Consider the following 17,762-nt stretch of genomic DNA (forward strand, 5'->3'; position numbering starts at 1 on the left):
CAATATGCCATCTTGTGGACAAAAATAAGTTTGAATCTAACATAATGTGTCCCACTTCTTGCTTTTAAAACAGGAAGTGTTTTGGGTTTTCTTATTTCTTACCGTCATGTCAAATTGATTTTTGAGAGTACAGTACATGTACACATAAGTACATAGTTGTTTATGTACTCTAAAAAACTTAAAGGAAGACCCAAACTGATGCTATGAACAGCTGTAAATTAACTAAGTGCCTAAGCTTGGCTACTTTGTGCTGTCAACACAATTTACTGTAAACTACATACATGTATGTACGTTAACTTGTTCGTCATCATGCATTGTTTCTAGAAAACTAAATCATTAATGTGTAAAATCTTTTGAATCAGACTGATAAAACTACAATACTAGCAATGTAGAACAGTGACAACAATTTCTCTACATGTATATTGTGTGGCAGCATCACAAAAGAAATGAATGTATATTAAAATAAATCAAATGAATTTCAATAACAATTTATAATATAATGTAATGGAACTATAAAAGTACTCAAAATGATTGGATGCTGAACTCCTTATAACACTAGAGAAAGACGTACATGTAGACTACCGTCACCTGAAACATTATGAATTACAACTTAATACAAAATTCAAAATAACCATGAACACACAAAAAAACACAATTTCTTTTGACACCACATCAATTTGAACTGATAAAAATTAATTTTGGACATAGAGTTACATTTTTATATTTACATAAATTTGTATAGTACCGATAATTACTTATATTATAATATTAACAATCGTAATAGGACATTTAAACCAGGCTTTGGTTAACAAGGGCCGTCAAGCCCCCCCCCCCCGCCCCGCCCCGATTAGAGCCTTTTTTGTATTTTAGGTTTTTAGTTTTATAAGTATGTTTTCCTTTTGTAAACTGAAACTTGTGCTTTCACATGTACAAAGATGTACATGTACACGCAGCGCTAGCATTCTTGACTAGCCTACAGCATGTAGGCTAGTCACACCTGTATTGGGATATAATCTAAGTTATTAATTTATTTCATTATTTTTTTTCTTCAGAAAAACATGTCATTTATGAATTGGATTTTGATTAATTTTGTTTTGTTTAGTAGGTTTTGGTGCTGCCTATAATAACACATTGGTCTTCACACATCTACACGAGGTCACAAAACTTTATGCTAGGTCTACCTGTGCAAGATTTCTTGTGTTAGTAATGCACAACTTTACAGGATAAACGTTTAGCGTAAAGTTTGGTGAACTGGGCAGATGACCACCAGAATAAGCCATTTGCAAGTTAGATTTGAATATTTTCTTGTACACTGACTTTCACAGTCACATTGTAACGCTTTCATTTGAATTCCGCGGACTAAAGAGACAGTTGCTACGTCAAATAGTACGGGGCAAACTTTTGTGTAGCAACCTCCAGATGAGCAAACCCTGGTACCATTGTGTTATGATACACATCCATTCAGAACCCTGTATGGGGGCTCACCGTCTCTTACATAACAACATTGTAAGCAAAAGCTTGCCCCTAATCTTGTACTATTCATTGCACATCATTGTACCAGACAAAATTCAAATCTAACACGCAAATAGCTTATTACATGTAGGTTTATTCAATCAACCATTGTGGGAATCAAAATCTTTCGTACATTTGCAGCATTTTTTGAGCAAACATTCATTTCAAGATATTTTGCCTTAAAGTTCGTCAAAACAAAATCAAAATTATTTAGTAACAATGAAAACTCTGTGGACCTTTTTTTATGTATGATTTTCTTTAAGCTTAAAAGCAGAACGCGAAGAGCCAAGCCAAGATGAGTAAAATTTACATCACACAGTGAGTAATTCCGGTGAATTTGAAAACTCATCTCAAGATGTTTCTTAGAGCTTGCTGAACTCAGGCCCTAATCACTATCAATATCGGATCCACATCGGCTTGGCTCACCATTCTTCAGCAGTGTCCTGTCGTCAAATTCTATTTCTTCCAAGCCGTTCTTCATCGGTCGGTAGCGTACGCCCATCGTGCCGGTCATCCTGAGGATCATGCCGACGACCCCATAAACGATGACCATGATGATGATGTCAAACAGAAGATGCCAGGCGAAGGCAACCGTGATAAACATCATATTAATATGATCTTCTTCATCCCACGGTTCACCAGACGGCGGCCAGTACAGAATCGTACCGACCTGAAAGAACCAGGTGCCCTGCAGGAGGGTAGACGTGTATCGCATGATGCGGATCCGCTCATCCTTGGGGTGCCAGATTTCACAGACCGAGAGCAGCACGCAGAACCCGATTGCGATGACCAGGAGATTGTGGAGGTGGACGTCAAGACCGGGTCTACCATGGGTGTGAAAATGAAACAGCATCCCCTCGATGAAGAATGCCAGCGCGCCAAAGACCTTGGTGTACTTCTCGGCATGGGGCATGCAGGTCTTGGATAGGATGGTTACCAAACCGTACATGGAGAAGAAGGTGTACATGGTGCAGTGTTGCCACTCCGCTGGATGCTTGAACTGGCCATCGGAACCGATCAGCGTCCACTTTGGGATCGGGTACATCATCTCTGCTATAAATCCGATGATCCCAGCACACATGATAGTTATACCCTCGATGGGCAAGCGATGAAGCACACGAAGGATTCGAGTGCCTGGTTTCAGCCGGCCATTGTCCAGGGCAACTTTCTCATAAGTGAACTGAATCATCCACCAAATTGCGAACACAATAAAGAAGCCCCCTGGCAAAGCATGTCCAGGCCAAGTCCCCATCGTTCTGGAAAGGATACAAGTTATATCTAAACACGAAAAGAAAAAAGAAGGTGTACTGTTTAATTGAGAACACTGCTAAACTACAATACAGGAAAGTTGTAAAAAAAAAGGTTTTTCATGGAGAGTGGGTGTGGGGGGGGGGGCGGGTAGACTTTTTATGAATATTAATGAAGGGTTGTAACTTTGCTGGGCGCTGGGCATGCTGGGTCACTGGGTGCTACGGTGCTACTTATTGCTTATTCCTTCAAAAATCAAAACTGTCTGTGGTGGTACCCACGAATATCCCACCACCACTCCAGGATGCTGTGTACAGTATGAGGCGTGCCACTTTTGTTTTTAACAGTTCATCACATGATCAACGTCCGAGCCGAGGTCATATGATTGTTGGATGGATCATGGATGGATCAACATGTTGACAAGAAAAGACATGGATTGTTGGATGTGTTTCGACGGTGAGTGTATGTGTATTTGTAAATGTTTTTATTCATTCATTTTCAAACTGCTGTACGTCAATATACGAACAAAATGTTAAAAAGAAGACTACAAACCTGACAGAATCGTGTCAAATTTCTGGTGTAGTGGCCGTTTGGTTTACCTGCATACGTGCGTTACGTGATTATTATATTTCGCAAGCAAAAAGAGCAGCGGCAGTAATTTGGAGGGCGCCCTCAAGCGGCCTTGCCTGGATGGACATAACATTACGATTGTGGGCGGGCAGCGGGGGGGGGGGGGTGTTCAATGCTTGAAAAATTGGTAGATGGATTGTTTCATTCTTTGATTAATAGAACGTTTGTTCATAGATGAATGGTTTTCCCTTTCTTTAATCAAACAAATGAACCAACTTTCACAGTCTCCTGTTTCTTCCATGGAAATGCACAATGGTTCAACATAAGAGAAGTTAAAAGCCAAGTCCTTCAAAAATGAACCATTGCAAAAAGGAATCATATTGCACTCGTTTTTAAAACAAGGTAGAAAAGTGGACATCCAAGAGTTAACCCAAGTTACTATAAAGCAACGATATTTGTAAGAAAGATCTACTTCAGTCCAAGAGTTTTGCCCTCTTCAAGGAAGAGTAAAGCCAAATGGGATATTTTACTCTTATCATTGGTTACATGAAATCCGGTTAAATATAAATACAATATATATAAAATATATAACTATGATACAGTTTGGTCAAAAACAGATTGACACATTCTTCACACTTTGATCAAAAAGCTCTAATGATTATAAAATAAGTGATTAAAATATCAAGAGTGACAAGTTGTTGGTCAAGTGCATTCAATCTAGCAATGAACGAAAGGTCATTACATACAGACACTGGCCACTATTGGTAACTGTCAAAGACCAGTCTTTTCACTTGGTGTATCTCAACAAGATGCACAAAATAAAAAAACCTGTGAAAATTTGAACTCAATTGGCGAGATAATAATGGAAGAAAAAACACCCTTGTCACACGAAGTTGTGTGCTTTCAGATGCTTGATTTCGAGACCGCAAAATCTAATTCTGAGCTAGGTCTTGAAGTCAAATTCAAACATTTTAGTTGAAAATTACTTCTTTCTCGAAAACTACGTTTCTTCAGAGGGAGCCGTTTCTCACAATGTTTTATACTATCAACAGCTCTCCATTACAAGTAAGTTTTTATCCTAACAATTCTTTTGAATATTTACCGATAGTGTCCAGTGTCTTTAAATAAAAAGTTATATAATTTGAACAAACATGTTAAAATCAACAAATAAATGTTTTACTTTAGAAAACAATGTTTCTAGTTGCTAAACAAAAAATTACTTTGAAGTATACTCTTGAAATATAAACCTGTTAACCAAAAGCTCCAAAATATGCAAATACATTTTCATAAAATCCCTACAAATTCAACTAATGACCTTAAAAAGTCCTGAGCCAGAGAAGTTTTTTGAAAATTATGTCATAAATTTAGATTGGACAGAAGGGGAACATTGCTTTTACCAAGTTGGTTATAAAAACTTAAGTGTCAATATTGTGGAAGGTTAATCTCTTTTTACATATATAAAATTACCTGAAACATATTGTTAGCTTGACATTTTTCTAAATGTTCAAAATGTTTTGTCAATTCTTCACCATAAACATGCACTAATCTTTCTGTCATTTTGAGCAAAACAATAATTATAATAAAAAGGACAAGTTGAAAGATGTATTTCTGGACAAGATGCATTTCAAATGTGTGCAAGGCTACACATTTTTAGGCAAATAGTACAATGTACTTGTCATAGCAAATTTTGCCTTAAAAATGCAATTTGCAAGTTTTGCAAATTCAGTCTTGTGTAATTTGAAGATTTTGCCTTAAAAATGTGTGCAAGGCTTAAACCTTGTGTAATTTGAAGATTTTACCTATTATAGCCTTGTGTAATTTGAAGATATACCTTGAAATGTGTGTAATTTGAAGATTTTACCCAAAAATGTGTGCAAGACTATTTCCTTGTTTCATTTGAAGATTTTGCCAACAAATGTGTGCAAGACTATTTCCTTGTGTAATTTGTAGATTTTGCCCAAAATGTGTGCAAGACGCCTTGTTTCATTTGAAGATTTTGACAAAAAATGTGTAATTTGCAAATTTTTCCAAAAAATGTGTGCAAGACTATATCCTTGTGTAATTTTTTGAAGATTTTGCCAAAAAATGTGTAATTTGCAAATTTTTCCAAAAAATGTGTGCAAGACTATATCCTTGTGTAATTTGAAGATTTTGCTTAAAAATGTGTGTAAGACTATAGCCTCATGTAATTTGAAGATTTTACCAAAAAATGTGTGCAAGACTTTAGCCTTGTGTAATTTGAAGATTTTACCTAAAAATGTGTGCAAGACTATAGCTTTGTATAATTTGAAGATTTTACCTAAAAATGTGTGCAAGACTATAGCCTTGTGTAATTTGAAGATTTTGCCAAAAAATGTGTGCAAGACTATAGCCTTGTGTAATTTGCAAATTTCGCCAAAAAAGTGTGCAAGGCTATAATGTGTAATTTGAAGATTTTACATAAAAATGTGTGCATTGTGTAATTTGAAGATTTTGCCTAAGAAATGTGTGCAAGTCTATAGCCTTATGTAATTTGAAGATTTTGGCAAAAGAATTTGTGCAAGACTATATATAGCCTTGTGTAATTTGAAGATTTTACCAAAAAATGTGTGCAAGACTATAGCCTTGTGTAATTTGAAGATTTTATATAAAAATGTGTGCAAGACTGTAGCCTTGTGTATAATTTGAAGATTTTACCTAAAAATGTGTGCAAGACTATATAGCCTTGTGTAATTTGAAGATTTTACCAAAAAAAGTGTGCAAGACTTTAGCCTTGTGTAATTTGAAGATTTTACCTAAAAATGTGTGCAAGACTATAGCCTTGTGTAATTTGAAGATTTTACCAAAAAATGTGTGCAAGACTATAGCCTTGTGTAATTTGAAGATTTTACATAAAAATGTGTGCAAGACTGTAGCCTTGTGTATAATTTGAAGATTTTACCTAAAAATGTGTGCAAGACTGTAGCCTTGTGTATAATTTGAAGATTTTACCTAAAAATGTGTGCAAGACTATATATATAGCCTTGTGTAATTTGAGGATTTTACCAAAAAATGTGTGCAAGACTTTAGCCTTGTGTAATTTGAAGATTTTACCAAAAAATGTGTGCAAGACTTTAGCCTTGTGTAATTTGAAGATTTTACCTAAAAATGTGTGCAAGACTATAGCCTTGTGTAATTTGAAGATTTTACAAAAAAATGTGTGCAAGCCTTGTGTAATTTGAAGATTTTACAAACAAATGTGTGTAATTTGAAGATTTTACCCCAAAATGTGTGCAAGACTATAGCCTTGTGTAATTTGAAGATTTTACATAAAAATGTGTGCAAGACTATATAAGCCTTGTGTAATTTGAAGATTTTACCTTAAAATGTGTGCAAGACTGTAGCCTTGTGTAATTTGAGGATTTTACCAAAAAATGTGTGCAAGACTTTAGCCTTGTGTAATTTGAAGACTTTACCTAAAAATGTGTGCAAGACTATAGCCTCGTGTAATTTGAAGATTTTACCAAAAAATGTGTGCAAGCCTTGTGTAATTTGAAGATTTTACAAACAAATGTGTGTAATTTGAAGATTTTACCCCAAAATGTGTGCAAGACTATAGCCTTGTGTAATTTGAAGATTTTACATAAAAATGTGTGCAAGACTATAGCCTTGTGTAATTTGAAGATTTTACCAAAAAATGGGTGCAAGACTATAGCCTTGTGTAATTTGAAGATTTTACCTAAAAATGTGTGCAAGACTATAGCCTTGTGTAATTTGAAGATTTTACCTAAAAATGTGTGCAAGACTATAGCCTTGTGTAATTTGAAGATTTTACCAAAAAATGTGTGCAAGACTATAGCCTTGTGTAATTTGAAGATTTTACCAAAAAATGGGTGCAAGACTATAGCCTCGTGTAATTTGAAGATTTTACCAAAAAATGTGTGCAAGACTATAGCCTTGTGTAATTTGAAGATTTTACCTAAAAATGTGTGCAAGACTATAGCCTCGTGTAATTTGAAGATTTTACCAAAAAATGTGTGCAAGCCTTGTGTAATTTGAAGATTTTACAAACAAATGTGTGTAATTTGAAGATTTTACCAAAAAATGTGTGCAAGACTATAGCCTTGTGTAATTTGAAGATTTTACCAAAAAATGTGTGCAAGACTATAGCCTTGTGTAATTTGAAGATTTTACCAAAAAATGTGTGCAAGACTATAGCCTTGTGTAATTTGAAGATTTTACCTAAAAATGTGTGCAAGACTATAGCCTTGTGTAATTTGAAGATTTTACCAAAAAATGTGTGCAAGACTTTAGCCTTGTGTAATTTGAAGATTTTACCAAAAAATGTGTGCAAGACTATAGCCTTGTGTAATTTGAAGATTTTACCTAAAAATGTGTGCAAGACCATAGCCTTGAGCAATTTGCATATTCTGTTTACAAGGCTTATGTAGCCTAGTGTACATATCAAATTTTGTCTAAAAATGTGTAATTTGCCTTTAAAGGTGTAGGCCCTAATGAAAAAATTGCCTTCACATAATAATCAAATTCATAAGGTGCTTATTAGGTTTTGCCACAATACATCCTGGGAAGTAGCAGCCAGGGGATCACCTTAAAGGCACTGAACATGTTTGGTAATTGTCAAAGACAAGTATTCTCACTTTGTGTATCCCAACATATGCATAAAATAACAAGCCTGTGAAAATTTGTTCTCATTGGTCACTGAATTTAAAAAAAAAACGATAAAAGAAAAACACCCTTGTTGTACAAAATAGTGTGCTTTCAGATAGGAATAAAAAGGCTTCTGGCCAGAAGCCTTTTATTATATTAGTGAGAAATTACCTCATGTTACTTCATAGGGAGTCGTTTCTCACAATGTTTTATACTATCAAAAGCTCTTTGTTGCTCGTTACCAAATAAGGTTTTATGTTTAACGTGTATAGTGCTTTTAAGGGGGTACAACTTTATAAAAAATTAAAATCAAGTAATAAACTTACCCAGTCAGTTCCCCTTGTGGTTTAACAAAAGTATGTTAAATGAGGCAGAGTTTACTATCGTACAATAGATTTCCTTGTTGTGTATATACATAGTAAACAATTGAAAAGTTTTTAAAAACTGTCGAAAATTATTGCTCTCCTTTCCTTCTTGTATGACTAAGCTTGCTTAAAGGCAGTGGACACTATTGGTAATTACTCAAAATAATTATTAACATAAAACCTCACTTGGTAACGAGTAATGGGGAGAGGTTGATAGTATAAAACATTGTGAGAAACGGCTCCTTCTGAAGTAGTGCAGTTTTCGAGAGAGGTAATTTTCCACGCATTTGATTTCAAGACCTCAGATTTAGAATTTGAAGTCTCAAAATCAAGCATCTGAAAGCACACAACTTTGTCAATGTGTGACATGGGTGTTTTTTCTTTCACTATTATCTCGCAACTTTGACGACCAATTGAGCTACAATGTATAAAATTTTTATTTTATGCATATGTTGAGATACACCAAGTGAGAAGACTGGTCTTTGACAATTACCAATAGTGTCCAGTGTCTTAAATAGTGTGTGCAAACCATTCACTAGATAGTACAGGAGACTCTACGCAGTGTTTTTCTAATTATCAAAGGCACATCTAAGAAACCAAAAATTAATGACTCAGCTGTTTTTCTTAAACAGTCCCTGTCCGGTACAAGGGGTTGCGGAACACCATGGAAATTCTTCTGTGCTATGATGGTTCATGCCCGGTACTTATGGTTACTGAAAACCATGGATTTAATTACGTGCAATGAAGGTTTTGGTGAAAGATTTCCATCCGGGGACACTTAAAGATGCTATGTCAGACTTTTTGGCCGATTTGACCCCAAAAAATTGACGTGACCAATTCTTATTTGTTTTATAAGAAACGTTTCAAATTTTTGTCATGGTTCCTGACAATTAAAAGTAAAAGTTAAACTTTTTTTCCATTAGAGCGGGTGATACTCTTTGAAATTCCATTCACTCAAAAAAAAATCTATTTTTTAATGTTTGGGGCAAAAATCTGACATAGCATCTTTAATTACATATAATACATTTTACTGACGCACTAATGTTTACACTCTTTTGTTTACATACGTCACTACATACATTGCACCGGTTTCTTTCACCTTCATCAAAATGCTTTCTTTTTATTTTTGCGCGTTACTCTGGGCCTTCAATACCCAGCAGCGTGGATACGTGCGCATTACAAGTCCTATTAGGCCACATAAAAATAAAAATTTGTTGAGCGTCCTTTTTTTTTGCAGATGGGGAGGGAGTTTTTTTTTTTTGACATGCCAAATATGAAATCAATAATAAAGAAATCATCACAATCCCTATAAAACAGAGGGTTTGTGTGTTTTGATGTTTTCAATAGTTTCGTCAAACAAATTTAACTCCCAGATGACATTTTCTGTAAACTTTTTCCAACAACTAAGCACAGTGTAGCCAAGTAAATATTTGAAGAATTGTTCTTGCATCAGCTGAGAAATCTGGGCAATAAAAGTATAAAGAGATATAAAAATAAAAGAACACAATGTCAGACCATGACCTCAGCACCAGTCCTTGACACTTCTGCACAACATTTCTGCCTCGCCTAGTATCCTGCTATTTCAACCATTTTTTTGACAGAAAATGTCATTGAAAAGGTTGTTTTTTATGATATAAAAAAAAAAAAAAAAAAAAATGGGGTCTGGGGGTTTTGAAAGGTCAGGCAGGGATGAACAACAACTTTTTTTTTTTAATGTGGCCTTATTATAATATTATTATTGTATACCAGAGTTCATACATTTGTCTCCCTCCTCGACAGCATCTTGGGAATATAGAATATGGAGGGCTTGGGAAGTTTAACGGGTCTTGGTCTGAGATTATTCGCTGGGGAGTCGATGAAAACAGCATCCTCTTCAGACCCATCTTGGCTTGGGAAGTCGGGACCTTTTCACAAAAGAAAAGTAAGATTAATTACTTCAGGGGTGAGAGCCATTACTAACGAAAAAGTCTGAAACTTGGATACAAATTCAAAGGTATGTTGAAATGTATGTTTTACACAGTATCCAATGCACTAAAGAAATAGAAAAATTAGCAGGATTTCTTTATTTGTGGAAAAAAAATATTGTTTGATTTTCTTCACCAGGCTGACATAAAAAGTCTGAATTCAACCAAAAGTCTAAACAATCTCATCCCCGTTAATACTTATAACCAAACCAAATAAACATCTAGTTACTAGTTTTTGTCCGCCCTCTTCCCAACTTGTGTTTCCAACATTTTTGATGTCAAACAAGCCCCTTCCCTCAAACTTCTTGGAGAGAGGCGATCGGTATCGGCTGTCACCACCATAAACATGAGTGGGTTTGACGTTCTTGATACAAATATTGTGATTTTTTTTTATAAGGCCAGTCGACCCAAATAAACTGCCACCAGGGGCATGGGGCAACCTACTCCAGGGGCAGAAACAAGGTTACCCCCTTTTCACAGTCCATAAGGATGGGTATCATCAACCACATGTAGGAGTCAGGCTGGCAGAGCAGAATACACTTATGTCCGAGCATTTTTACAAATTAATTATGGTTAAATTCGATGTTGTAGAGGGCATAAGTGTCATGACCGGTTTCAAACCCAGACTCTGCTGCTGACAACACCAGCAGTCCATGGCTCCGGAGAACTAGCCCGCTCGGCCATGACACATTTTTGCTGTCTTCTCAACAAGTATGTAGTCGCCATACTCACTTGAAACTTTCAGTGCATCAATCAAGGTTGTAGCTTGACCATTTTTAGTGATGGGCAATAAGTCAAAAAAAATTTGAAGTCCACCGAGGCGAGCGGATCAACAAAGTTATTCCTGTTTTCGTGTTTTATTGCCGAAGTGCAAGCTTCAGGCAAATGCCAGATTTCAAAAAATTTCATAAGGTGTTAGTGGGCCATGCAATAAGTTGAATGGCCTTGTGACTGTGTTCTTTCTCTGTAGCCTTATCAATAACAGCTGTGTCTTAGATCAAATGCACAGTGGACAATATTTTGAAAACTGTCCTGGGCAGCATAATATATTTTGCTCATTGAGTGTTGGGCGTTACATTACGTGTCCTGGGTAGGCTCACCCAGCACCGCCCATCGTGGCTATAACACTGGCATCTATGTGGACGCTATTAATTGGTCACACAGTAGGAGGGGTAAGTTCACCGATGGCTACTTACTTATTGACATTTCATCATAGAGTGAACCTGTGCGATCAGACTCCACAGAAGGTCTTCTTGGGTCTGGGATGATGATTACCTCTGAAGTATGACAAGCGTTATTCCAAGCACCTGAACAAAATGAAGTAGGTACAACATTTATTTGTAGACCCTATTTAATTTATTTTTGTTTTAAAGGGTCTATGTAATTTGTGTAGGACAAAATACACAATGTCCACAGATTTACACTAAACTTACACAGTTTGAAGATAATGATAGTAGAAAGCTTCCCTGAAAATACTATGTGCTGAGGTGCTGTAGTTTTGGGGAAATGAGTAAAACAATGTCATGAAAATAATTTTTGTCTCATGAGACGAAAATTATTTTAATCATTTACAAACGGATTTTTATGGCATTCTTTTACTGATTTCTCAAAAACTACAGCACCTCAGTAAGTAAAATTTGAAGGGAAGCTTTCCACTATCATTATCTTCAAACCCTGTAAGTTTAATGTAAATCTATGTACATTTTGAAAAAGTACCCAAATCCTTTAAAGGCACTGGACACCTTTGGTAGTATTGTCAAAGACCAGTATTCTCATTTGGGTATCCCAACATAGTGTATGCATAAAAAAACAAACCTGTGAACATTTGGGCGCAATTGGTCCTCGAATTTGCAAGAGAATAATGAAAGAATAAAACACCCTTGTTGCAATACTTGGTGAGCTGTCAGATACATAATAAAAGGATTCAGCTGATGAAGGGGTGTACAAAAACGGGTTTCCGTTTAAAATCGGAGAAATCACATAACTAACATGGCATTTAGGTACCAAAAAGCTGCCGTTACTTCGGGTACAGAACACTGGTTGCTGTTGATAAAAGTACAGTGGTTGCTAGTTGCTATGGATAAAAGGTATGTTGGCTGCTAAGAGTTACGTAGATTGGTTGCTAAGGGTGTAGTGTCCTGGTTGCTATGGATACTCTGCAACGTCCTTGCGTAGCTTTCAAGTAAAAATAACGTATATGCGTGTATCATGTGACATTCTCCTAGAAACCACATGGTAGAATTCGGTGTTGACAGGTTTCCTCGCGTTTTCAGTCAGGGATATACAGATGTATAGCTGAGGTCTCGAAATCAATTCAAATATTTTTGTGAGAAATTACTTCCTTCTCAGAAACTAGTTACTACAGACGGAGCCCTTTCTCACAATGTTTTATACTATCAACAGGTCTCCATTGCTCGTCACCAAGTAAGTTTTTTCTGCTAACAATTATTTTGAGTAATTTACCAATAGTGTCCAGTTCCTTTAAGACCGACTGTACATTCATCCAGCCGGGTTTAAACACATCAATCCAGACCCTTTTCTTACAAATTCATAACTACTAAGCTTGGGCGTTACCACGATATTATCGAATATCGCACTACTAATTTGGAAACGATTTCGGTATCGGGTCAATTTGGTTTTAATCGAAATATCGATATATCGCGATATATTCAGAATATATCGCATATCACGACGTATCGCGATATATCGCGATGTATTTCCTAGCTGAGACATCTTGCACCTCTTAGGTTTGGAGTAAAACCAGAAGAATAGGTCATTAGAACACCTCTCTTATGCTATGACTGTATCTTCTACAACTTTCACTGGGAGTTTGAAGACTGATGATGTCAAATTTAATTAATCGCGATTATATTGAATATCGCGATATATTGTGGGCGATATATTGTGAATAAAATAAATCGATATCACCCAAGCTTAATAACTACTAACAAAGATTGTTACCATCATTGACTCTACCCCAAAGAGCAAAAACCTAAATGGATTTGACTTCATCCAGTCTTTCACACGAAATTCATGCAGGACCTGAGAGGGTATGCTGCAAAGGGAATCCTTTCTAAAAATAGTTCATTCTATCAGCAACTACAGTCCTTCTCACCAACGAAGTTTAAAAGGTCATTCATAAATACCTCAGACAGTTTCGCTATTCCTATTGTTGGAGAGCGCGTCACGTGGGTGTGTATAAACCTTTGTTTATGACCGGTAAAAAGTGTTAATTCATGGGCGTGACTAGCGACCTTGCACCTGTTCTTTTAAGACAGTTTCTTCATTCCTATTGGTCAAGAGCAACGGCTGAAACAGTTGTGCCACATCACGCGACGCGCACAGCATTCCCTTATAAGGAGTTGTTTACCCGAGGGCGGCGTAGGTCTTTACCATTTCATAGCTAGAGGGGTGTTGTGTTGAAAGAAATCATTTAACAACTATAATTTTTGCATTTATTTTACTTTTTGACCAAAAAGTGATGATGTTTTTTCACCGAAAAGGTATTTATGAATGGGAATCAAAGTGTGTTGAATCGGTTTTCAACTAGTGGTTTAAACCCGCCGAGGCCTGGTTCTTTATAATTTACCTCGACTTCGTCTCGGTAAAATTATCAAGAACCAGGCCTCGTTGGGATTAAACCACTAGTTGAAAACCTCTTCACCACACACTGATTCCCTTAATAATGTTTGGAGTATTTACCAATTGTGATGCGATCAAGCGTTCATTGGAAATATCAAATTGGAGAAACAAGCCAAAACAGGCCAACAGGGGTGAAATTTTCACAAACATTTCTGTTGAAAATTGAAAAGCCAAAAAATAAATATATCACTTGGGTGTTTTTTTTTTTGGGGGGGGGGCGGGGAGTTAAGAGGTGACATAGCCACATATGACAACATTACGTGGGGAATTAATTATCAGTACCTTGATTTGTTACAAGTTGTTCGAGTGCATCACGCCATCTCGACATCTCCTCCTTGCTCTGTACCGCCAAGTGGTGGCGCTCTTTATTCTCGCTGACCTCTAGAAGATGAGGATGTGTCACACTGAACTTTGAGGAAGCGGCTATCAATGTATCCTGGAGGAAAAATTCACAAAAATATCAATGAGTTTTGCAATTTTTTGCGCAGCAAAATATTTAGAAAATGGTAGCACCCTTTTGACTGATTTGCTTGTGGGTTTGTTATCATAAAACTTGGGTATACAGTGCTTAAAGCCATTGAACCCTTTCGGTAAACAGTATTGTCCAAGGCCCACACTTCGTGTATCACAACTTCTATATCAAAATAACAAACCTGTGAAAATTTAGGCTCAATCGATCATCGGAGTCGGGAGAAAATAATAGGAAAACCCACCCTTGTTTCCGCCATTTCGCCGTGTCAATGACATGTGTTTAAAATAAATCCATAATTCTTGTTAACGAGAATTGATATTGTTTTACTGTTTTCTCGAAAAGTAAAGCATTTCATGGAATAATATTTCAAGAGAAGTATTTCACCACTACCTTCTGTAAACCCTGTAAGTTATTTGTAAATCTGTGAACTTTTTTTTTTTTTTTCTGTACCGAAAGGGTCCAATGGCTTTAAGTGAAGGCACTGCACACTGTCTAATTGAATTTACTCAAAAAAATTTCATTGAATTCGACACCTCGGCTGAGATTTTGAATTGAAGGTATATGAAAGCACACAACTTGTGTGACGAAAGGTTTTTTTTTTTTTCCATTATTCTCTAGCAACTTCAAAGACCAATTAAACAGCCAATAAAGGATGATCTCAAATATATAGATATTACAGTTTTCTAATAGCTGGAGTCCATAGGAAACATAAAAGAAAAATAACGAGTCTCTTACCTCACGTTAAAACATGGTAAAAATGTTTTTTCTACAGAATGCTTCTAGCCAAATTTCTGAAAAACGCAGGGTCAAACAAACCTGCGCGACAAAGGAATCGTGACGTCAGTGGCGGCTATTTGGTGTGGAAAATAGCGCCCTCAGTTTGCCAAAGCTGGAGAACTGTGTTCACACCCAATTAGGGAAACATCGTCACTGGCGTCAAGAGGTCATTATAATAGATAAGCCATTTTGACTCTCGGCTGAAAAAGCCGCGCGGCCGGGTGCAATTTTTACTCTAGCTATTCGTTAGTAAATGCAAATATTGAGAGTAAAATGGTTATTAACCGGTATCTACGATGTCTATTTGGCCATAAAAAGGTAATAGTTGAAATATTGAGATCATCCTTTATTGGCTCTTTAAGTTCAAATTTTCAGACACTGGACACGATTGGTTATTGTCAAAGACCAGTATTCTCACTTGGTGTATCTCAACATGCATCAACAGCTCTCTTAGCTTGTTACTAAGTAAGTTTTTATGCCAACAAATATTTTGAATAATTACCAATAGTGTCCAGTGCCTTTAAAATTATCTAGGTCGACCAAAAACTAATGTTGCTTGATCACAGTTAACCTTTAACACGAACACCGACAAATAATAGTTCAGTGTCGGAGACCGGCTAGAAATAGAAAATGCGTAATACCTTTGAGATTGGAATGGTGTACACAGGATCCTCGCTGATGAATACTTCCTCATCCCGTAGTCTCAGGTCACCGTCTCTTAAGACCCCTCTCAGGTTTCTCCAAGTTTGGACACCTGCAGTCGTCTACTCAAAAAGAAAAAGTACACCATTAGTAGATCCTGACGATGACTAGAGCAAGCTAGTTGAAATGTTGAGAGCAATCCAAGAACCGACTCCGCGTTAGTGCAGTTAAATACGATCCTTTAAAGCTTAAGTAGTAGTCCCAGCCAATTTTCTATACCTTCCGTCCGAGTAAGAGTTAAAAAGCAGGACAGTTCTTTTCAGAACTGAGAAGTCTCCCTAACATCTACTCCGCAGTAGTAGAATAAAGATAGACAGTTCTCTAAGAACAAACTCTACCTGGCAAGTAGATACACACATGGTGTTAATACCGCAAACGAAATATATTATAAGTTATCACACAAGCGCGAGTGGTATACGGAAAAATATAGCGCTTCTGCGTCCCATATCCAACGAGGCCGAAGGCCGAGTTGGATATGGGACGCAGACGGGCTATATTTTTCGTATTTCCATGAGGTTTTTATCACCACTCCATTCTGCGAATCTGATTTGAGGATTTGCGCGTACTTGAAGATAAACACCATTATTGTTCTTGTTTACCCCCGAATAAAACCCCAGTCAAATTATTATATAGAAATTGTTTGAACAAATGTGTAGGGATTAATTTCACTAATAGTGGTTCTCATTACCCTTTATATATCAAGTTTTTGGCCATGACATGGATCCCTTCTCACAGTAAATTATCTTGATTTTGGGGTTGAACAAAGAATTGACTAGAGTGGGATTCGAACCAACGACCTCCGGCGCTCTACCAACTGAGCTATCTAGCCCTATTTTGTCAGTATCTTTGTTCGGGGGTGTAAATAAACTTGTTATATAATTTACAAAGTTTCAGCTTCATAAGGCACCAAGTTTTTTGAAAACCACAGAGCAATGTTTTCAGGCGAGTCTCGTAAATACAATGTACATGCTGTTTGTCTCACAAAGATAACAATTATTTTGGCGACATTGTTTACTCATTTCTCAAAAACTACAGCTTTCTACTACCACTATCTTCAAACCATGCAAGTTTACTGGAATCTAAATATCTAAAAATATTTGCGGCCATTTTTAGGGCAAGAAAATAATACCACAATTTGCAATTTTAGTTTTTATTTTTTAAAGGGGAAAAGCACTCGACAAAAAAAGGGCGTGATAGCCCAGTCCGTATACCTGAGGTCTTCGTTTCAAATCCTGCCCTAATTTTTCTTTGTTCAATCCAAAGTTATTTTAAAATCTCCCAAGTCTGTTTCCCTCGTGGTTAGGTAAACAAGTGAGACCAGTCAGAAATTGCTAATTTCTTCATTAAAAAACAAACCTTTAATTTGTGTCGGGAGGGAGATCAGTGTGTTTTACCTGTAAAAGCTGAAGACTTCCCTGAGCTAAATCTTTGGCGATGCAATCTGGCTGAGCAGCAAACCGGCAACAAAAATTACCAAATAGCGGCAGGCAATGATGACGAGTGCTTTCATCTGTGAAAAAAAACAATTGCAAAATTTAGTAATAAAAATCATAACAACAAGTTGGCCAAGGTGTTCTTATTATTATTATTATTATTCACTGGGATCTGTGTAAGAAATGGGGTGTCCAAGTGACTGCAAAATGGTACGAACACGTTCAGAGAAAGTTGCAGAGACCAGGTCATGACAGATCCTATGGGACTTTAACATTCAGACTGATCATGTTGTAGATCATAGGCATCCGGATGTTGCAGTCTTGGATAAGGCAAAGAAGATGTGTCATCTCATTGATATAGCTGTGCCGGGAGATATATAAGGGTAGCTTCGAATGAGATCGAAAAATTTTTTTTTTATTTTTTTATTATTTATTATTGACATCCAACAGC

The 17,762-nt window shown here is 36.5% G+C and overlaps 2 protein-coding genes across 5 annotated transcripts in view; both read right to left on the minus strand.

The window, feature by feature from the left end:
• Nucleotides 1-843: 843 nt before the first annotated feature.
• Nucleotides 844-3,411, minus strand: LOC117294951 (transmembrane protein 45B-like). Its single transcript, XM_033777508.1, has 2 exons — nt 3,313-3,411; nt 844-2,790 (listed from the first exon to the last, which is right to left on the minus strand). The coding sequence occupies exon 2, from the start codon at nt 2,762-2,764 to the stop codon at nt 1,898-1,900; it is 867 nt and encodes a 288-aa protein (XP_033633399.1). The 5' UTR covers nt 2,765-2,790; nt 3,313-3,411; the 3' UTR covers nt 844-1,897.
• A 6,543-nt stretch (nt 3,412-9,954) lies between these two features.
• Nucleotides 9,955-17,762, minus strand: part of LOC117294329 (rhotekin-like) — a 43,058-nt gene continuing 35,250 nt past the window's right edge. For all 4 annotated transcript variants that reach the window (XM_033776691.1, XM_033776690.1, XM_033776693.1 and 1 more), the window contains 5 exons: nt 17,273-17,388; nt 15,818-15,940; nt 14,210-14,363; nt 11,482-11,592; nt 9,955-10,225 (listed from right to left, as the gene is read on the minus strand). In XM_033776691.1, coding sequence (XP_033632582.1) covers nt 10,074-10,225; nt 11,482-11,592; nt 14,210-14,363; nt 15,818-15,940; nt 17,273-17,388 — 656 coding nt within the window. In that variant the 3' untranslated portion in view covers nt 9,955-10,073. The remainder of the gene's footprint in view (nt 10,226-11,481; nt 11,593-14,209; nt 14,364-15,817; nt 15,941-17,272; nt 17,389-17,762) is intronic.

Source organism: Asterias rubens, chromosome 9 (assembly GCF_902459465.1).
Source record: "Asterias rubens chromosome 9, eAstRub1.3, whole genome shotgun sequence".
Classification (NCBI taxonomy): domain Eukaryota; kingdom Metazoa; phylum Echinodermata; class Asteroidea; order Forcipulatida; family Asteriidae; genus Asterias; species Asterias rubens.

Bases quoted from the DNA above. Each gene is read 5' to 3' on its own strand.
- LOC117294951 (XM_033777508.1), bottom strand. From the start codon at position 2,764: ATGGGGACTTGGCCTGGACATGCTTTGCCAGGGGGCTTCTTTATTGTG.